General features: G+C 44.2%; 1 protein-coding gene across 3 annotated transcripts in view; it reads right to left on the bottom strand.

Moving 5' to 3' along the window:
* Window positions 1–9,291, bottom strand: part of trappc10 (trafficking protein particle complex subunit 10) — a 47,264-nt gene extending 37,973 nt beyond the window's left edge. Inside the window, exons 1-3 of one of the 3 annotated variants that reach the window (XM_061842462.1) lie at window positions 9,057–9,288; window positions 8,627–8,724; window positions 941–1,022 (exon numbers count right to left, since the gene is read on the bottom strand). In XM_061842462.1, the coding sequence (XP_061698446.1) occupies window positions 941–1,022; window positions 8,627–8,663 (119 nt within the window). In that variant the 5' untranslated portion in view covers window positions 8,664–8,724; window positions 9,057–9,288. Of the gene's footprint in view, window positions 1–940; window positions 1,023–8,626; window positions 8,725–9,056 lie in introns of all 3 variants that reach the window. The other 2 variants (XM_061842461.1, XM_061842460.1) reach the window with 2 other exon arrangements.
* Window positions 9,292–21,603: the final 12,312 nt, after the last annotated feature.

Raw genomic sequence — 21,603 nt, 5'->3', positions numbered from 1 at the left:
CTTAAAACCTTGCCTTAGATTGTTTTATATTTATTTCTATCTTTGTCATGCTCAACTTCTCTTTTCTTTCTAATCTCATTTTTTAAAGGATTTTCTTTCAGTGAAAAATGTTTAATTCTTACATATATATATATATATAATATATATATATACATATATATATATATATATATATACATATATATATATATATATTTATTTATTACACATTTTATCTAATCTTGTAATTTTATCCACACTTTCACCACTTGATCTGATGTGATTTCATTTTATCAATTATAAAATATGCAATCTTTAACTTTACAGTATTTTATTAACTGAGTCACCTCATCCACCTCCACACCATCTAATCTTATTTTAGTTTTTTTCATCTAATTTTATCTACCAGTAATCTAAATGTATTGCATTTTATAAAATGATATCCTCCACTCAAGCTCACAATTTCTAATCTCATAAATTAAACTCCGCAACTCTAAAGTTTATTCTCTCACCTCCTCCATTATCTATCAGTCATTTCATTTCATCTATTGACCACCTACCTCACCTTCTTTAAACATTACTTTTAAATTAATATTATTATCTTGCCCACCTGTAATCGATCAATATTTTATTTCATTTGATCCATTGGCCTCCTCCACTTTAACCCTATCTCAATGCATTTAATCCAGTAGTATTCAATTTAACTCAATTTAATTCCTCCCCTCTATCATTTTATTTTACTCTCCTCCTCCACTTGATCTAATCTTTTACTTTATCCACTCACCTCCTCTAATCCAATTTTGTTATCCACGCTCCTCCTGATGTAATCAAATTTAATATTTTATCTTTTCCACAGACCTCCTCCACTCCAGGTACTCTATTTGATTTTATCTAATCTTATTTTAATTCATCCATTCCTCTGCTCCATCTAATGTAATATAATCTAATCCAATCCACTAACCTCCTCCACTCCATTGGCTCCCTGGGCAGCTGTTGCGCCAGTGAGGTGTAGAGAGAGGTGAACAAGGCCTGGTCCCCAGCACCTGCCAGGACCACAAAGAGAAACTCAGTGTTTCAAACACTAACACTTTGTTTGACATCATAACTTGATACCATGATAAATCATAAGAGAAACCATCATTTTAAATCTCAATACAAACAGTTACCACGAAGGGATTAAATTTATGGTGTGATATAGATTTTAAATCACATCAGCCAGCCCCACTTCCAGGACATTTTGAAAAAGAACATTATCATAAGAGTTATTTCATTATATTATGTAACAGGATAGAAAAAAAATGCATGCAATTTCACAACAAACCGCTAGTCATTACTCTATAATCATAAATTAATCATTACTTAAATGTTTTTTTAAGTATTTACTGCATCAAAATGGCAAATGTGAAAAATAATATGACACAGAAGGTTACCACTGTATTATTTTACAACTTCTGGCAGATAGGATCTTAATACAGCTAACAGAAATTCTCAAATTCTCAGATCAAAATAAGAAGATTAAAAGACATAGGAAAACTAAACTTCGGATAACCATTGAGCATGGCGAACGGCGGACCTCGCGCAGAGGCAGTCATGGTTGCAGCAGGGAAAGCCACAGGTTCACAGCAAGCTCTGCCTTCACCCACTGGCCGACTTGGTTCCGTGATGCAGCGCAGCCCAAGCAGGCTTGTGCGTCCTCCAAATTTTGACCCTCAATCTGCGATGCATGACCGCTTAATTCGTGCCATGCACACATACATAGGTAAGCATTGTTGTGCATTAATGGATATAGAATCACCATTCTTTTTGCGTCCCTGATTATTTTTGTGCATCTATGACACGGGACAAATATCAAATGAGATCACTGTAAGCACATTCAAAATAATCTGGTCTAACAAAAGTTAATGAACAATGCTCATTTATTACACATACACAATGTTATATTCAGTTAGCTATTTACAAAGTTGATAATTTCTGTCTGAGCAATGGATTTTCCTTTGTTTTGGGGGAAAAAAAAATCTTGGGCTTTTCTGCATGGAAAGGATTCAGGGGCAGGTCCATTTGTACTAATCCTTGAAATCTGTTTCTCAGAGCAGTTTTGATCTGAATGATGGAAGACAAATCATGTTAGAACTTAGTACAAGAAAATGAAGTGATATTGTTCACATTGTGCTTATTTGCATTAAGGTTTGAATCACTTACCCTGTTCATTGCTGAGAAGTCTGATTCACAATTTAAATTTGACACTGGGATGATCAGGGCCGCAATTGGGTTGGGCAATGGTAGATTTCTGCCCAGTCATCATATTTACTAGCCAGATTTGTGGAAAAAAAAAAGTTAACATTTAAAATAAGTCAGCATGTAAACCTGATTATTTTTTGTTGTGTTATTTTTAAATAAATAACACAAAAATAAAAAAAATTAAATTAAGAGGTGAGTGTAACCTTAAATTCTCTTTAGGATGTGTTTCCCAAACGACACCCACTCTTAAGACAACTGTGGCAACCTGTTCAGGGAGAAATTTCCTGGTGTTGGTCTGCAGGTGAGCAATGTTGATGGCATCATTCAACATTGGCTTCCTGTGGCCCCAGGACACTGAAGGCTCCAAGCATCTGGAGATTCTAAAACTCTTCATGATTTTTGATGAGGCTGATGATGTGATGTTGAAGGACAACAGCAGTGTTAGATGATTTTTTTTTTCCAGGAAAAAAATTAAAAAAAATAATTGCTCAGACCCAGTAGTGAAAAGGTATGTATTGACCTGTCTGATGAATCTAATAAGAACAATTCATCAGAAATTATTATATTTTAATGGCAAGAAAATTTATAAGTGGGCTAAGAGTGATCAAATTAATGTGAACAAGTACAAATAAATCCAGTTTAACTCCTTTTTACTCAACTATATGAATACTTAGAGAAAAATGAAGTGCAGCAGTGACAGGCCTAAAGCACAATGTCGCAAACTTAGTCACATCCAGTTAGACAAATTATTATAAGTGTACAACAGATGTGCCCTTAATCACACAGTAATTTTGGATGGTAAAGTTTACAGCTGTTCCCTGTCTAATTGAAAATGACACTAGTTATACTCAAAGACTCATAGCTCCCTCTCGCCCTCTTTAAGCCACTTCTAATATTGAGCATTTTAGCTTCTTATTGCTCAACTTGGTTTTCCCAATAACTGAAAGTTAGCAAGGTAGCTGCAAAGGTTCATATTACTATTACACACATTTACTGAACTAGGAGAAAGCTGACACGTGTGGAAGCCCAGCATTCCATTGGACACACTGGGAAACACAATTTTGTTTATTCGCATGTAGATTTAAATGAGCAAATCCAGAGGCAAGGCCACAGTGCTCAGTTCTAAATAGGGCATGTTAAATTGACCGTGTGGGTAAGAGGTCTGAAATTTGCATCGTAGGTGCATGTCCACTGTGAGAGAGATAATCGAAAAAGAAAAATCCAGAAATCACAATGTATGATTTTCTTTTAACAATTTGTGTGATACAGCTGCAAATAAGTATTTCAACACATGAGAAAACCAATGTTAATATTTGGTAAAGTAGCCTTTTTTTGCAATTACAGAGGTCAAACGTTTCCCGTAGTTGTTCACCAGGTTTGTCAGTCTCCAGACCTAAACCCAATAGAAAATCTTTGGAGGTAGCTGAAACTGTGTGTTTCTCAGCAATCTGGAGAATATCTGTGTGGAGGAGTGGGCCAAAATCCCACCTGCAGTGTGTGCAAACCTAGTGAACAACTACAGTAAACATAGGCTACTGTACCAAATATTAACATTGATTTTCTCAGGTCTTCAAATACTTATTTGCAGCTGTAGCACACAAATAAATTGTTTAAAAAAAAAAATAAAATAAAATAAAAAAAAAAATCATACATCGTGATTTCTGGATTTTTCTTTTTAGATTAGCTCTCTCACAGTGGACATCCACCTACGACGAAGATTTCAGACCCCTCCATGATTTCTAAGTGGGAGAACTTACTGTAATTAAATTACTGTATTATTTTCACTATTATTATTCACGTCAACCCCATCTGTTGTTCAGGGTTTTGTTGATACCCAAAGAATAATGTTTTTTTTTTTTTTTTTTTGGGGGGGGGGGGTATTTCATCTCCAAAAAGGGGGGGCTGACCCACTGGACTAAGTTAACTTACTTTAACTTTGCCTAGGTCCAACAACCAGTCTTGCATTACCCTAGCCCTACAATATAGTTACTGTTAAACCCAACGTTGTGTCTTTTCAGATATTCAATGCTTTCAATTTAGGGGATGGAAAGTTTACTTAACTTACCTCTGTCTGAAAGCTGTGTGATGCTGCAGTCACAATGCAAGTGCTGCTGAACTAATGAACGCTAACGATGTCAGTGGAGCTGGCAGGAAGACATATACATGCTCGTGTGTGTCGGAACAGTCCAGCGGAATGACAAACGGAGACAGAGTGGAGTTTTTCCTCCTGTATCTGTACTGCACGGTATCAGCATAAGAGTTTGGTTTTTTGTTTTTTTTTTTTTTTTTTTTGAGGGACTGGGGGGTGGTTCTAGTTTCATCTTCTCAGGCAACAGTCAATATACTTAGAAGGACCCCCAAATAGAAAGCCAATGGAGCGAAAACACTGCATCAATTGCACAATACCAAACATATATACACCACAGTTAAAACCAAAATGTATTCTTTTCTTTGGATTATTATGACATTACACTTGATATACATTAGAAATATATTTGTATAATATTCTGATTTTAATTATATTTTAGATTAAATGAATAAAAAGATGTTCCATTATACTTCTAGCTTGATATAAAACAACTATAAACAATGGAGGGGTTCGCACTATGAGGGTCCTTCATCTGGATATAAGCCATTTAAAAAATGTAATCAGTATGGAGAAGCAGAAAATTATCAGTTATAAATACTGTATATATCAAAGAACAGTTACCATGCAAAGATAAGGTAAATTCCAAAAAATTACAATAGTGTCAAAAGTTAGTTTTGTGCAGCATTATGGACAATTGGTGAGCACATGTACCTCACCGTTCTGGGGAACCTGGTTTAAATACAGCCCCGTTCGTGTAGAGTTTTCAGGTGTGAATGTGAGTGTGAATGGTTGTTTGTTTATATTTTGTTGTTTGTTTGTGACCATTGGAGGTGCTCGGTCTCAGCGAAAGGCAAATCACCTATGGGGTCCCTCAAGGGTCAGTTCTTGGACATCTCCTGTTCAGCCTCTATATGCTACCCTTGGGTCAAATTCTTTAAAACTTTAATTTTGACTACCATCCCTATGCAGATGATACAGTTATATTTAGCAGTGTCTCCAGATGACTACAGTTCAATTGAGATATTGTGCCACTGTCTAAATCAGACATAACTAAATAACTGGATGAGGCAAAATTTTCTTCAACTAAATCACAATAAAACTGAGACAATTGTTTTCGGCAATAAAGAAAAGAGAATTGCTGTTAGTAAACACCTGGACTCTCTATCTTTAAAAACCAAAGACCAAGTTTGAAACATTGGTGTTCTGATTGATTCCGACCTGACTTTCAATAATCATGTCAAATAAATCACAAAAACTGCCTTCTACCATCTGAAGAACATATCGAGAGTGAAGTCTTGGATATGTCAAGCAGACCAGGAAAAGCTCATCCATGCTTTTATCTCAAGTAGACTTGACTATTGTAATGGTCTTCTGACTGGACTCCCCAAAAAGAGTATTAAAGAGCTGCAGCTCATTCAGAATGCTGCAGCTCACGTTCTGACCAAAACAAAGCGGTCAGAGCATATAACTCCAATCCTAAACCTCTTGCACTGGCTTCCAGTCAGCTTTAGAATAGATTTTAAAGTTCTGCTACCGGTCTATAAATCACTAAATGATTTAGTTCCTGAATACATGAAAGAAATGCTTACAGAATACAAACCCAGTAGAGCACTGAGATCAACTGTCTCATGTCAAATAGTGGAGCGCAGAGTCCAAAGCAAACATGGTGAAGCAGCATTTAGCTATTATGCTGCACACAAACGGAATAAGTTGCCAACAAAAGTCACAGCAGCCCCAAGTGTGAATGTTTTTAAATCCAGGTTGAAAACTCTTCTTTTTTTCCCTCATGCTTTTTAGAATATATACCCTTTTCAATCATATTACATGCACTTTATGCGGTTTTTATTCTTTTTTTAATATTTTGTATTTTTTATTGTTTTCATGCAGTTTTAAAAGTTTTAACTCTTTGAAAGGAGTGTTAATTAGTGATTCTTCCCATAATCGTTGAATACCCGAATGTATTGTGCAACCATGGTTATATAAGTTGTTTTTCACTAACTTGTTTTTTGGTCAAGACATTTTGACCGTTTCACTATCTTGTTTGCATACCAAAGAACATCATTGTTGTGGGATGTCTTGACAGTTATGGCTGCGTAAGATGTTTTTCAGAGCCTGAAGGACACTCTTAAGTGTCAATAGTAAATCAGGAAACAAACGTTGCGGCGCCAGGGCGGACGGGTAGGCCACCCGCCCTTCCTCTCGGACGCAACTGAAAAGTATAACAGAGAGATGCAGAGTACAAACAGGTAGAGTCTGCTGCGGGTTGCGTACGAACGCCCAGCTGGTTGATGAGCGGAGCTCTGCCTGGGTGTTGGCTCTCCACCTTCTCGTCATAGGTAAGAGGCTCATATGATGATTTCACGCAATGTCAACTGTATTTTGAGAACTTGCATTTGGTCAAAATAAAATGCCAGTTATTTAGGCTAAATAGCATTTGGGAACGTTGATTTTTTTGTTGAGTGTCGTCTTTGTCTCCTGATCGCCGACCAGCACCGATCCTTTCAATAGAACACTCTTTGTTTTCAAATGTCTTTAATCATGTAAAGCACATTGAGCTACATTGTGTATGAAATGGGCTATACAAATTTGCTGTACTTTGCTTATACTGTAAGTGCCCTGCGATAGATACTTTTCACGTGACGTCATGAGTCACATGACTTTTGTTTACCACACCCACTGGACAACAAAACTACAATACAACTCACGTGTTTTCGTGATCTTTTTGTGAATATTGGCTTGCTTATAAGCGTCTTACGGCCTTTCCATCATGGTATTTCATTGTGTTGCTTATGGTTGTAGGAACAGACAGAAAAATGGGTCTGACACTTCAGGTATTGTTTATCTTTTGCTGGGCATTCAGCTAATTTACTGTGGTATCCTCCACACTTGTTACATATCTTTACGGAGGTCTTTGGGCTGTCAATATGCCTCCTCACACTCGCAGTAAGACTCCTTTCCAGGTTTGCGGTGGATAAAGTGAACTTTGTGGCTGTCGCTAGCCATAGCCTTTAGCTGTACTTTTGCTAACTCGTGAGAGCGGGCTATGTCGATCACTTTTTTCGAGCTTGCGCCCCGGCCACTGGCTACAAAACTTTTCGCGCACACTAGCAAAAAGTATGCGGTCTCTGACCATCTCATTGTTGTAGTTGTAGTCTTTAAGCAACAGCTTGAGTTCTGTCACAAAGTGCTCAATTGACTCACAGTTACCTTTCGTCTTCTCGTGAAACTTCTATCTAGCAAATATGGGGTTTGCTTTCGAAGTGAGGTAAGCAGAGAATTTTTTGGAATACGTTTTAATCAATTTAGCTTCGTTCCCGGTCGGTGTCCACGTATTACTGAAATCCCATCCTTTTTCGCCGATCCACAGCAGGAGGAAACTGCACTTTTCCTCTTCAGCTCTATTTTTAAGCGGTCCCGTGAACATGATTTCGGCGTATTTCTTGAATCTCCGCACTCATCTGGTAAATTGGATGAGTTGGAACACTGAATGCGTCCTCGTCGTCTAAATTCGTTTTTTTTTTCCCGTGAGTCTGTAGTTATACTTCTGTCACTCTGACACCATGTTATGATCTTGCTGTCGTGTTATTGAATAGCATAGACCTGAGTCCAACTGTACTTTTTAACGTGGGTGATATTTATGTTGCCCCCCCTCAACCTCTCCCGGTGACGTCGACACAATGCTCTCGAGTTTTACACGTGGCTTCTTTAATTCTTTCATTATTCCTCACGCCAGCACAAGTGCCTCAATTACTTCTGGTTACAGTTTTCGTTTGTCAAAGGACTTTCAAGATCAAAGATCAAACGATAACTGTGGCCAAAACATTGCAGTATGCATTTATCCCTTCTTAGCCATGATATGTAAACACGATCTTGCCGTCCAAAACAAACAAACAAACAAACAAACACGTGGTCGTCATTGAAAAGTATCTATTGGCTGACGACAAATTAGCTGGCATAGGATCTAGCACGCCCACAGCCCTCATGAGGGTAAGTTAAAAAAAAAAAAGACAAACTCTTAATTCAATTCATACAGTAAAACATATATTACAAAGATGCACTCCACATGCTCAGTGAAATATTTCAAGTTTTTCTTAAATCTCGAAATTTTAAGAATACAGCACATAAATTCATGAAATTCACCACGTAGAGAAACTACATTAATACATAAGAATTAAGAAATAATGAAACAGATTATTAATGTAGAAATTCTGAAAAAAACGTGCCTTCTTAAAAGTATTTTGCCAAGTGTTTAATGTATTGGTACTGAAATAGATTTGCTTTTATTCCTTTATTTATTTATTTATTTTAATTCTGATGTACCTGTTGGAAACATCTGGAGACAGAGATGACAGCGCATGCGTAGTGCAGCAGGAAGCTGACAGGCGACACAGAAGCAACCCAACCGCTTTCAGGACATGCTTCAAGTATAAAAATTCCGCATTAAAACAACAAAACCCTTGTTTCCATGCCAACACAAACCTAAACAACATCCAAAGTAAATCCGAGAAGTAAATGTGTGAGAACAAGGTGACGTCCACGATAGTAGTAGGCCCGCTCACCTGTGTTGCTAACTAGCCGTTTCGTTAGCCGGCCAGACATAACACATGCGGCGTCGTTGTTCGAGCCCGACAGCAATAGAACCGCCAGAAAGGAATGAACGAGACGAAAGCGGACACCGAAGGGGCGACCATTCTTGCAGCATGAAACTAACAAGCTAATGCTAAGCTGTCAGAGAGCGCCAGTCACTCACATGTCACAATGGGTTTGTTCTCCATAGTGTAGATGACGGGCTGCTCTTGTGGACTGTCCATATGCTTTAGCGGTGGCGGCACGCCATGAAAAGGAGCCGCAGCCTCACGCAGCGAGGAACGAGCAAGGGGAAGGGATGATTATTATTTGGGGCTGTTGATGTCAGTCTATCAGCCAAGGAGGAAGAAGCAGCCGTGGGGCGGGGCTGGGGACAGTAGCACTTCCGGAAAAACGATGACGTAATTTAAAGGACGACGCTGCATATTTTCCCCCTCTCAACGTACGAAATTAATCCGTCGAGGAAGTCGTTTCGTAACGTGAATTTCTCGCACATAGAAGTGCATTTTACATGAAGATAGCCCAATCCGTTTAAAGAATAACCATTCAACGTAAATAACATAAAGAATAATGAAAAATATGTTAATTTACTTTTGGCGTTGTGCGACTATGCAGAGAGAAGGGTGAGTGATAAGCAAAAGGCATTGTGGGGGATGGAGGAGGAGGAAAACGTTTGACAGCTGACAAAAAATATGCATACGAATGTATACACGCACACCACTTAATTCCACTAAAGTTTCATGGTGTAAATGAATAAAAATGAATAAACAAACTCACCAAAAAGTTGTACTTTACCAATGTGTGCCAGCGTGCCTTTAGGAACTTCAAATCTCATCCACCCACCGAGGAGCTTTTTCACCACCTCATTGACCTCAACCCCAGAGATAGGAGAGCCCACCTCAAAGACCCCAGACTCTGCTTCCTCATAGGAAGGCATGTCGGTGGAATTGAGGAAATCTAGAAAGTGTTCTCCCCACCGACTCACAATGTCTCAAGTTGCGGCCCATAGCGCTCCATCTCCAGAATATACAGTGGAGATACTGCACTGGTTCCCCCTCCTGAGACGCCGATAGTGGACCAAAATCCATCAGGTAGTCGTTCTCCATGACCTTACAGAACTCCTCCCATGCCTGGGTTTTTGCCTCAACAAGTACCAAAGCTGCATTGCGCTTGGCCAGCAACTGTAAATCCAGTGGCATGACTACAAAGTGGATCATCAAATGGTGTCCTTGGTGCCAAGTACATGTGTGGACCCTTGATGCTTGAACATTGTGTTCGTTATGGACATTCCATGGTGAGCACAGAAGTTCAATCACAGATGGCTTGGACATCTGTTCGAGTGACTTGAACTCAACATGTGTCGGGTGCACATACATGTCTGGAATGCACTGTGAAGAAGAACCTAATTGAGTGACATATACCGGTGTGGTATAGGCAGATTTTGAAATGCAGACCCGCTGACAGGTCGTCTTGACCCCAGACTGTGTTATGGTCACCCAGCCTTCATCCTCAACAGTCGATTGTCGAGACAACAGGTCAGCGTCGATGTTGTGTCGACCTGGTCTGTACTGTATGTCAAATTCATACGTGGACAGGGCAGAGAGCCACCGATGCCCCACCGCATTGAGTTTGGCCGTCGAAAACACATACGTAAAAGGGTTGTTATCTGTATGCACCGTGAATCTGGGTCCATACAAATAATCATGGAATTTGTCCACCACAGCCAACTTGAGGGACAAAAACTCCAACTGATGTATAGGATAGTTTCTTTCAGCTGCACTTAACTTTCTGCTTGCAAAAGCAACTGGGCGCATACCTTCAGGGTGTTCTTGGTACAGTACCGCCCCGAGCCCCTTCAAGTTTCCATCAACATGCAGGATGTATGACTTTTGTGGATTGGGAAAAACCAACACAGGCGCATGAGTCAGGCAATATTAGATCTCGTGGAATGCATTGGTGCTGGACTTGTCCCATCTTTCTACGTATGGCTCAGACTCTTTCAGATAGACTTTATTGATATCTTGGCTTTGCTTCTTCTTCTTCGAAGTGGGAGCATAGCCCTTGGTAAGCTGTGTCAATGGCCTTACTATTGCTGAATAGTTCTGGATGAACCTTCTGTAATAACCACAAAAACCTAAAAATGACTGCAGCGTTTTCAAATTTGTTGGCATTGGCCATCTGTTGACAGCTTCTATTTTGTCTGGGTCTGGGGTGACACCATCTGCTGATACTATGTGCCCCAGGTACCTGACTCTCGGGAAACAGATCTGACATTTGTCTATTGAAAGTTTGAGTCCAACCTCTCCAAGACGATCTAGAACTTTGAGCAGCCTTTCTTCGTGTTCTTCAAGGGTTTTCCCGAACACAATGAGGTTGTCAAGGTCCACTAGCACTTGCAGAAGGTTCATGTCTCCAACAGCCTTTTCCATTCATCTCTGAAAGGTGATTGGAGCACCTGTAATGCCTTGTGGCATCTTCTCAAATTGGAAGAATCCCAAGGGGCAAATAAATACTGTTTTCTTCTTGTCCTCTTCGTGCATAGCAATCTGATAGTAACCTGAATGCAGATTAAGCACAAAGAACCACTGACTCCCACTCAAAGCATTCAGAGCATCATCAATGCACGGGGTTGTATACTGATCAAGTATTGTTCGGCAGTTCAATAATCGGTAGTCTATGCACATCCTCACAGCCCTGTTCTTCTTTCTGGCAATGACTATGGGGGAAGCATATGGGCTACGTGACTCTTTCATTATGCCTGCTTGTACCAGTTCTTGTAGATGCTTTCTTACATCTTCAATGTCTGAGGGAGGCATCCAACGTGCCCGTTGCCTGAAAGGCCTAACATCTGACAGACGAATCCTCTGCTCCATCCCCTTTGCCAATCCCACTCTTTTGAGGAGAAGACATGAGACTTTTCAGCTAGTTTCTGCCGTAATCGGTTCTTCCATTGTGCAGATATTGGGGAATTTGATCATATTGGCATCAAAGGCAGGGAAAGTCGCCTCTTTGGGTGGGATGGTAGCAACTGAATCAACATGAAAGATGCTTCCAATCACTGTTCCCACCGGCAGGGAAACCTCCCTAGCGGATTCATTTTTGACCAGTACTCGGAAACTGTTGACTTCCAATGCCCCACTGGGCACAGCCATTGGATGAACAAACACATCAGTTGGTAAGGTGACTGCTGTTGAGGACTCAATCATCAACATTTCTTGCTCAAATGGATGTTTTAAATCTACTTTGCACACTACCCGTGTGGCACCCTCCACTGGCAAGAGCAAAGGACCTGGTCCCATCCATCTGACGACCAGCTTCTTCTTCAACTGGGGAATCAATATTTTCAGCCTAATCTTATCTTCTTTCCAATTAACTCTCAGACCAAGTGCCTTCCTGACCTCTGCTTTGTCCCCAAACTGGTTCAACAACCGTCGGACATGGCTAGCATTTGTGCCCACAATAAAGGATGTCTTACCGTCGAGTCTGGGAGTGGGACATATGAGAGCTAAGACAGTGACTGTTTTACTATCTCCCAGTACCTCAGCGGGATATTCAAGGTCAACCACCACATACCCACGGTAAGGGTAACTAACCTCTGCTTCACTTAATCCGCAGGTGGATAGACCAGATACGGGATGAATTGGAATATCAGATAAATACTCTTTGTGCCAGGGCTCAAATATTATTGTCACTTGCGACCCACTATCCATTAAGGCCGTACATGGTTGCCCATTTACTTTTAATGGCACCAGACTAGGCTGTCCAAGCAGCCCATCAGGAATGCCTGTAGTCTCGGGCACATCAACTGCACTCTTTTTGCTTGAGCAGTTAACTTCACTTGATGAGGCATCCCCTGATGGTTGATTGCTCTTTGTCTGCTTCAGGGCATGACTCAGTCTTTTGATCCCTTTAGACGGGTTCTTGCCATTTGGACACTTTGCAGCAGAATGACCACATCTGTAAGAAATGGATTCGTTTCAGTCTTGTCTGGGTTTTTGAGGGTAATTTTTGACTGACTTTGACATCTTAACGGCTGACACCACAGCTTGCGGTTCCGCCACTTTATGGGCCAATTTCTGTTGCACGCGTTTTAACTCTTTCCTCAAAGCAGCTATTTCTCGCTCAGAACTGCTGTCATGAGATTCTGCACTCGGGGGAATTTTCACAGTACTGTGCGAAGCATCTGTCGTGGGGGTAGACACCACAGCAGCTACCAAGGACTTCAATTCCTTTATCTCAGACTTTAACTGTTGAATTTCTGACTGTTTTTCATCCATTTCCTGTTGCACGTATGCACTTTGTACAACACCTCCCATCTTTCGTCTTGAGGATTCATATTCTTCCTCGGTGCGTATCTCCTTTAACAGCTGGAGGAACGTGGGTGGGTTTTCTTTGCGCTCTCTAAGACAAAGATTAAGTAGCATCATGTCCGAACAAATAGCGCCACGCAACAGCTGCTCTAACCTTACTTTGTCAACACACGCAACAGGAATAGCGCCTCTCTGAACCACTTTATTCAACGACTGTTCTAGACGCCTGAGGAAGTCAGAGAGCTTCTCCGCTGTCTGTTGGTGTAACAAACGAAAGGCAAAATATAACTCCTCTCCTGATTCAATCCTGATAATAGCAAGCTCAAGTGGTTCTAAGCAGTCTTCTGGGCTCTCAAACTCTCCATTAAACTACGCCTTTTCTCTTTTGGAGAGCCTTCACACTGTTCCACCATGAGCCATGCTTGACCTAACCAGGGTTCAAATGGTTCCTCTCCAGGTGGAGTGGGCAGCAATCCAGAAAAAGTTCATAATCTGCGGTAGCTTCCATTATCACTAAAAGGTTTGGTCTTCCTGAGTAATTCACTAACTACTTGTAGTAGGGCTGCTGTAGATTTGGTCACATCCTCTGCATCCTTTCTGTATTCACAGCTTCTTTACATTCACACAAAAACAGGTACTGCTGCAGGCTGGAGGTTTGCCCTCTGACATGCACACATCCAAGACTTTTGACTGTCTCCATTGTCTCTTGGATGGTATCAGTATTTACTTTTTCATGCATGACCACCAACAGAGCATGAGCCAGATCTAATGACTCCTGTTGGCATCACCCTCTTAATTGTTTTACCAACTCAGTCTATGTATCCATTTTAGAAAGAAGAAGAAAGAAGTCACATCCTGTCCTTCTTAAACAATGGTTACAATAATAAAATGACAAACAAAAGTATTTCTTTTTCACAAATGAATCAAACCCTTTGTCCCCTATCATCTTGAAACCCAATGGATAGGCGTCAAGGTGGGAGGGAATAGCAATACCCACACCTGCTCAGTGCTTCTCAAAATGGGCAGCTCCAGAGTGGAAAAGAGTCCAGCCCCTCCTAAGTGGACTGAACCCAAGCCATGTGGAGAGGTGAGCTGGACTTTGCATCCATAACAGTCTGGATGGTTCTTTCCACTTTGGCGCAGCGTCCACAATTTCCCAATATTTAGTATATTTCAATATTTCAAATGTGCCCCTCCTAGAAGCTGTCACTTTATCATGGTGGAGGGGTTTGTGTGTACAATGATCCCAGGAGCTACAGTGAAGAAAATAAGTATTTGAACACCCCGTTATATTGCAATTTCTCCCACTGAGAGATCATGGAGGGGTCTGAAATTTTCATCGTAGGTGCATGTCCACTGTGAGAGAGATAACTTAAAAACAAAAATCCAGAAATCACAATGTATGATTTTTTTAACGATTTATTTGTGTGATACAGCTGCAAATAAGTATTTGAACACCTGTCTTATCAGCTAGAATTCTGACCCTCAAAGAACTGTTAGTCCGCCTTGAAAAGTCCACCTCCACTCTACGTATTATCCTGAATCAGATGCACGTGTGACAGGTCGTTAGCTGCATAAAGTCACATCTCCACCCCATACAATCAGTAAGACTCAAACTTGTAACATGGTCAAGATCAAAGAGCTATCCAAACACACCAGAGACAAAATTGGATCTTCCGCCTTCGCTCAACTCCCTCATCGCATTGGCCCTCAAGGTGGACCAGCGCCTCACCGTGCAGAGACAGATGGAGGGCCTGAGGGAGGAGGAGAGGGAGAGTCGCAGTCCGGTTGTTTCCGCTTCCCGGCCACCCAGGTTGTCAGCTTCACCGGAAGCCATGCAAGTGGAGGGGCTTGGCAGCTCAGCGGAGGAGCGCTTACGTCGGCGACGAGAGGGACGCTGTTTTTACTGTGGGCGTTTGGGACACTTGATCGCCCGTTGCCCGACTCGACCAGGGCATTCTGACATCAGGATCGCTACTCCGGTGAGTGTGCGGTACACCGCGACGGGGTCAGGGAGGTCCCTTCTTCACCTCACCTTGGGAACGGACTCCCGTTCATGCTCTGTGACGGCTTTCATAGATTCTGGGTCGGAAGCAAACCTGATAAATCCCCGCGTGGTCGAGGAGCTGGGGGCGGCAACCTTTCCCACGCAACGGTTTCGTCACGCCTATGCCGTCAACGGCAAGTTCCTTTGTCGGGTTACACATCGTACTCAGACGCTACGTATGAGCTTTCCGGACGCTCACTCGGAGCGAATTAGCTTTCATGTCTTCGACGCACGTAGTAGCGACATCATCTTAGGCAGTCCGTGGCTCAAACAACATAATCCGCACATAGATTGGACCACGGGTCAGATCAAGACTTGGGGTGAGGACTGTCTCAGTCGTTGTTTCGCTGTCCGGAGAGACAGGGGTATTCAAGTCGCGCCGGTTCGGCTAACAGAACCTGGTACCGCCCTGGACCTGACCGCAGTGCCCTCCTGCTATCATGACCTACGGGAGGTCTTCTCTGAATCTAAGGCAAAGTCTCTACCGCCACATCGGTCATACGACTGCGCGATTGAACTCCTGCCAGGCACCTTTCCTACCAGAGGGAAACTGTTCTCTTTAACAGGACCAGAGCATCAAGCCATGAGGGACTACATCGAGGACTCGCTGGCAGCCGGACTCATTCCCCCCTCATCTTCACCAGCCGGTGCGGGGTTTTTTTTGTCAAGAAGAAGGACTCCACGCTGCGACCCTGCATCGACTACCGAGGACTGAACGACATCACAGTCAAGAACAGGTACCCTTTGCCGCTTATCTCTACAGCATTCGAACTCCTCCAGGGAGCCCGGATCTTCACCAAGCTCGACTTGCGCAGCGCTTACCATCTGGTGCGGATTCGGGAAGGGGATGAGTGGAAGACGGCGTTCAACACCCCCACAGGGCACTATGAGTATCTTGTGATGCCCTTTGGACTGACAAACGCTCCGGCCGTTTTTCAGAACTTCATTAACGACGTGCTCCGGGAGTTCCTGAACAGATCTGTCTTTGTTTACCTGGATGACATTCTCATCTTTTCAGCAGACCTAGCCTCTCACATTCAACAAGTCCGAGAGGTGCTCCGGCGTCTGCAGCAGCACCAATTATACGTGAATATGGATAAGTGTGAGTTCCATCAGGCATCCGTGTCCTTCCTGGGCTTCGTCCTGGCTGAGGGAGAGATACGTATGGATCCCGGGAAGGTCGACGCGGTGCTGCGGTGGCCTACCCCCACCAACAGGAGGGACGTGCAGAGGTTCTTGGGATTTGCCAATTTATATAGGAAATTCATAAGGAACTTCAGTTCCGTGGCCGCTCCTCTGCATTGGCTCACTTCGCCAAATACCACCTTCGACTGGTCCGGGACCTGCCAGGAGGCCTTCGGCAGGCTCAAGGCAAGTTTCACTACTGTGCCCGTTCTCATTATTCCGGACCCCGATAACCAGTTTGTGGTGGAGGTGGATGCATCGAATTCAGGAATCGGAGCAGTCTTGTCGCAGAGGAGTCCCAGGGATGGAAGGATTCACCCGTGCGCGTTCCTGTCTAGAAAGTTGACCCCGGCAGAGAGGAACTACGACGTGGGAGATAAGGAACTGCTGGCGGTCAAGAGTGCGTTGGAGGAGTGGCGGCACTGGCTGGAGGGCTCGCAAGTACCGTTCGTTGTCTTCACGGACCATAAGAACCTTGAATACCTGAAGTCCGCGAAGAGGTTGAACGCCCGTCAGGGCAGGTGGGCTCTATTTTTCACCCGCTTCCACTTTAAGGTGTTTTACCGCCCAGGCTCCAAAAACGGCAAGCCGGATGCACTCTCGCGGATCCACGAGGGAGGGCGCACTGATTCAGACGTCGCTACTATCCTGCCAGCGGGGTGCTTCGTGTCCGGGTTCACCTGGTCGATCGAGTCGCGGGTGAAGGAGGCCCTGGAAGAGACACCGCCACCCGTGGATTGTCCGTCGGGCCGTCTTTTCGTCATCCCATCTCTGCGGGGAGACGTCATCAACTGGGCCCATACCAACAAGACGGTCTGCCACCCGGGTATGGCGAAGACACGGTCAGTGGTCGAACAAAGGTTCTGGTAGCCTAACCTCAGCAAGGATGTAAGGGAGTTCGTCAACGCCTGCCCGGTGTGTGCTGCCAATAAAACTTCCCGCCTACGGCCCATTGGTGAGTTGCAACCCCTGTCCATCCCCTTTCGTCCGTGGTCACACATCGCGATGGACTTCGTTACCGGCCTGCCGCCTTCACAAGGGAACACAGTGGTGCTGTCCATAGTGGACCGTTTCTCCAAGATGGTCCACTTCGTGCCGCTCCCGAAGATCCCGTCGGCCAAGCAGACAGCCCAGTTGGTATTAGACGAGGTCGTCCGTTACCACGGTCTACCCCAGGACATCGTTTCGGACAGGGGTCCGCAATTCAGCGCCCGTTTCTGGAAGGAGTTCTGCAACCTCATCGGCGCTTCAGCAAGTCGGACATCGGGTCATCACCCAGAGTCTAATGGCCAGACTGAGAGGATTAACCAGGAATTAGAGACCGGTCTTCGATGTCTGGTATCCAGGGACCAGAGCATGTGGAGCCAGCACATCAAGTGGGTGGAGTATGCCCACAATTCCCTACCCTGCGCTTCAACAGGTATGGCTCCACTCCATGTCGTGCATGGGTATCCTCCGTCCCTGTTTCCTCCACTGGTCACAGAATCCACAGTTCCGTCGGCCCTGGCCGTGGTGCGACGCTGCAAACGGACCTGGGAAGCAGCTCGGAGGACACTGCTGCGCATGAGCAGCGCCTACAAGGCCGCAGCAGACCGCAAGAGGAGGGCCGCACCAGAGCTCAGAGTGGGACAGCGAGTGTGGCTCTCCACCAAAGATCTTGCGCTGCGGACGGAATCCCGCAAACTTGCTCCCAGGTTCGTTGGCCCGTTCCCTGTTTCCAAGGTTATTAACCCGGTCGCCGTCTCGTTGAAACTGCCCAGGTCGATGAGGGTGCACCCTACGTTCCACGTCAGCAGACTTCACCCGAATCGCACGTCGTCGCTGGCTCCTCCGCTCAAGTCCCCCCCGCCCCCCCGCATGGTCGACGGTGGGTTGGTGTACACCGTGCGCCGGTTGCTGTCTTCCCGCCGCAGAGGGAGGGGGGTCCAGTACCTAGTGGACTGGGAGGGATATGGCCCGGAGGAGCGCTCTTGGATCCCCTCCCGCTTCGTCGTGGACCGCTCCCTCATCAGGGACTTTCACGCGGCTCACCCTGATGCGCCTGGGCCGTCCAGAGCCGGCCGTTGAGGGGGGGGGGTACTGTCATGATCCTGGATTCCAGCCAGGGCTGGGCGTGGCCGTCTAATCGGAAGGGTCACACCTGCGCCTCATGACCTCCGATTAGACCCAGTACATATAGGACCTGGGGGACGACAGAGACTCTGCTAGATCGTTGCCTCTCATGCCTCTTTCCCGCACTACCGTACTCCTGACGTCTACCTCCCGTGTACCGACCATCACCTGTCTCCCGACTTACCCCGTAAGCCTGCCGTTACTGATCTTGCTGCTTGTTTGGACTGACTCCCTGGTAACCAACATTGGAACGAATAAAGGCTTATTCCGCACTGCTTACCTCTCATCTGAGTCGTGCATTTGGGCCCACCCCCGAGTCTCGTCCGTGACAAATATGCGCGCTCGTTCTGCAATAGAAAGGTATCAGGAAGCTGGCATTTTCACACACGAGTGGATTTATTCCTTCAACACACACCTGGGTCTCGGGTCCCTCTCATTACAACCCTGTACGTCTCTGTTCCCTCAGCCGACGTACTCTACATCCGAGTTTCCCAGAACAATTTTAAAGTACAATCTACTGATTCACTATTGGTTCTGAGTCTCCTGCAGGTATCCTTGGCGCTCTCTCATTGGTCTCCTTTGGTCCGCCGGATGTTGGCCCGACTCCTCCCCTGCAGAATCGCGTGCTGGCTCCTCCTGGTGGTGGTTTCCTGACAGTAGTTTTTCCACCAACTGCCTCCGACTCCTCCCGTGTCCGCATCCTCCTTGCATTGAGCACCGTCTGTTCTAAAACATTCCATTCTTGCACCACATACCCTGTTTCGTTTCACCAGTCACACACTCAGCAATTTACAGTCTCACACTTTCATACACAGGATGCAGCAACATCTAATGAACTACTTTAAGCTCAAACTCTTATATTCCTTTACTACGATGAAAATTTCAGATCCCTCCATGATTACTAAGTGGAAGAACTTGCAATATAGCAGGGTGTTCATATACTTATTTTCTTCATTGTAAGTTGTCAGGGGCTTCGTGCCCCTGACAGGGGCACCCATGACACAGGTCCGAGGTGCGAGACCAGACAAAGCAAGGCTATTAGACTCCTATGATGAAAAACAAAAATTGATCAAGCTTTCCCTTGCCTGTTTGCAGGTCACCAAGGCCCCCCTCTTGAGCCAGGCTTGGAGGAGGTGCTCGATCGCAACCATCTGGTGACCGGGCCTGGACCCATGGGGTTAGTGGGTTAGTACAGCCTGAAAGGGTAACGTGGGACGTGTCTTTACTGTTTGTGTGCCTATGCACCAAACAGCAGTTCAGAGTTCCTACCCTTTTTGGAGTCCTTAGGTGGGGTGCTGGAGTGCGCTCCCGCTGGAGACTCCATCGTTCTGCTGGGGGACATCAATGCTCATGTGGGTAATGACAGTGAGACCTAGAAAGGTGTGAGTCTGAGTAAAGCCTCTCTGATCAGAACCCGAGAGGTGTTCTATTATTGGACTTCTGTACTCAACACGAATTGTCCATAACGAACAACATGTTCAAGCATAAGGGTGTCCACACGTGCATTTGACACCAGGACACCCTATGTTGCAGTTTGATGAGTGACTTTGTGGTCATGTCATCGGACTTTTGGCCATATGTCTTGGACACTCGAGTGACGAGAGGGGCAGCACTGTCAACTGATGACCAACTGGTGGTGAGTTGGCTCCAATGGTGGGGGAAGATGCCACTTCAACATGACAAGCCCAAACATATTGTGAGGGTCTGCTGGGAACGGTTGTCACAATGAGTTTCAACTCCCACCTTCAAAAACATTTTGCTCATGTTCTTGGGGAGGCTCCAAACATTGAGTCTGATTAGACGATATTCCAAGCCTCCATTTCTGAGGTGGCTGATATGGAGTTGTGGCCGTAAGGTGATCAGTGCTTGTCATGGTGGCGTGCCCTTTCGAGATCGATGACGAAATCCCTGAATTCCTTGTAATTGTACATTGAGAAACATTGTCCTTAAACTGTTCATGCACTTGTTCAAAAAGAGGCACATTTCACCCAATCTTAGCTTGTGAATGACTGAGCAACTCAGGGTAGCTCCTTTTATCCCCAATCATGGCACCCACCTCTTCCCAATTATCCTGTTCACCTGTGGGATTTTCCAAACAGATGTTTTATGAACATTCTTCAACGTTCTCAGTCTTTTTTGCCACCTGTCCCATCTTTTTTGGAATGTGTTGCAGCCATAAAATTCTAAATGAATAATTATTTTCTAAAAACGATAAAGTGTATCAGATTGAACATTAAATATCTTGTCTTTGTAGTGTATTAAATTAAATATAGGGTGAACATGATTTGCAAACAATTCTATTCTCTTTTTATTTGTTTAACATAATGTCTCAACTTCATTGGAATTGGGTTTGTTGATAGATAGAAATACAACCGCTATCATGTGTGTGTGTATATATATAGACCTTTTCCCTAAACATTTGGATATAATAGAAAAATAATTTAGCATTCCATCTTGTGAGATCCATGAAAACAGGAATTCAGAAAATTACATTATTGTGAAGAAGTCACCATTTACTTCTCAGTGTTGAAGAAAAAAATAGGGTCACATTAAAGTCTGCTAATTTTCAATACGTAGTTGGGAATCCCTTTACTTTCATCACTGCCTCAATATGCAGTGGCATTGAAACAATTAGCCTGTGGCATTGCCAGGGAGTTGTGGGAGCCCAGATTTCGTTGATGCTTGCTGTCAGTTCATTGTTTTTGGGTCTGTTGCCTCCTCATTTTCCTCTTGATAATACCCCATAGATTCTCAATGGGGTTTGGATCTCCCGAGTTTGCTGCCTAGGCAAACATTGTGATTGTATGGGCATCAATCGGAAAAGAGGACCATGGATCACTGGCCAACAACACAGTCCTTCTCCTTGGCCCAGTTGAGACGTTGCCTTCTTTGGGTCAGGCTCAGAGGTGGCTTGTGCCAAGGCACCTGACAGTTGTAGTCCATCTCCCAGGTGCATCTGAATGTGGTGGTTTTTGACGCTGTGACTCCTGCCTCATTCCACTTTTGCTGGATCTCTGCTAGATTCTTGAATCTTCTCTGATAATCTTTTGAACCCA

This window comes from Syngnathoides biaculeatus, chromosome 14, assembly GCF_019802595.1.
Source record: "Syngnathoides biaculeatus isolate LvHL_M chromosome 14, ASM1980259v1, whole genome shotgun sequence".
Taxonomy (NCBI): Eukaryota; Metazoa; Chordata; class Actinopteri; order Syngnathiformes; family Syngnathidae; genus Syngnathoides; species Syngnathoides biaculeatus.
This window is presented reverse-complemented; position numbering and strand designations above follow the sequence as displayed.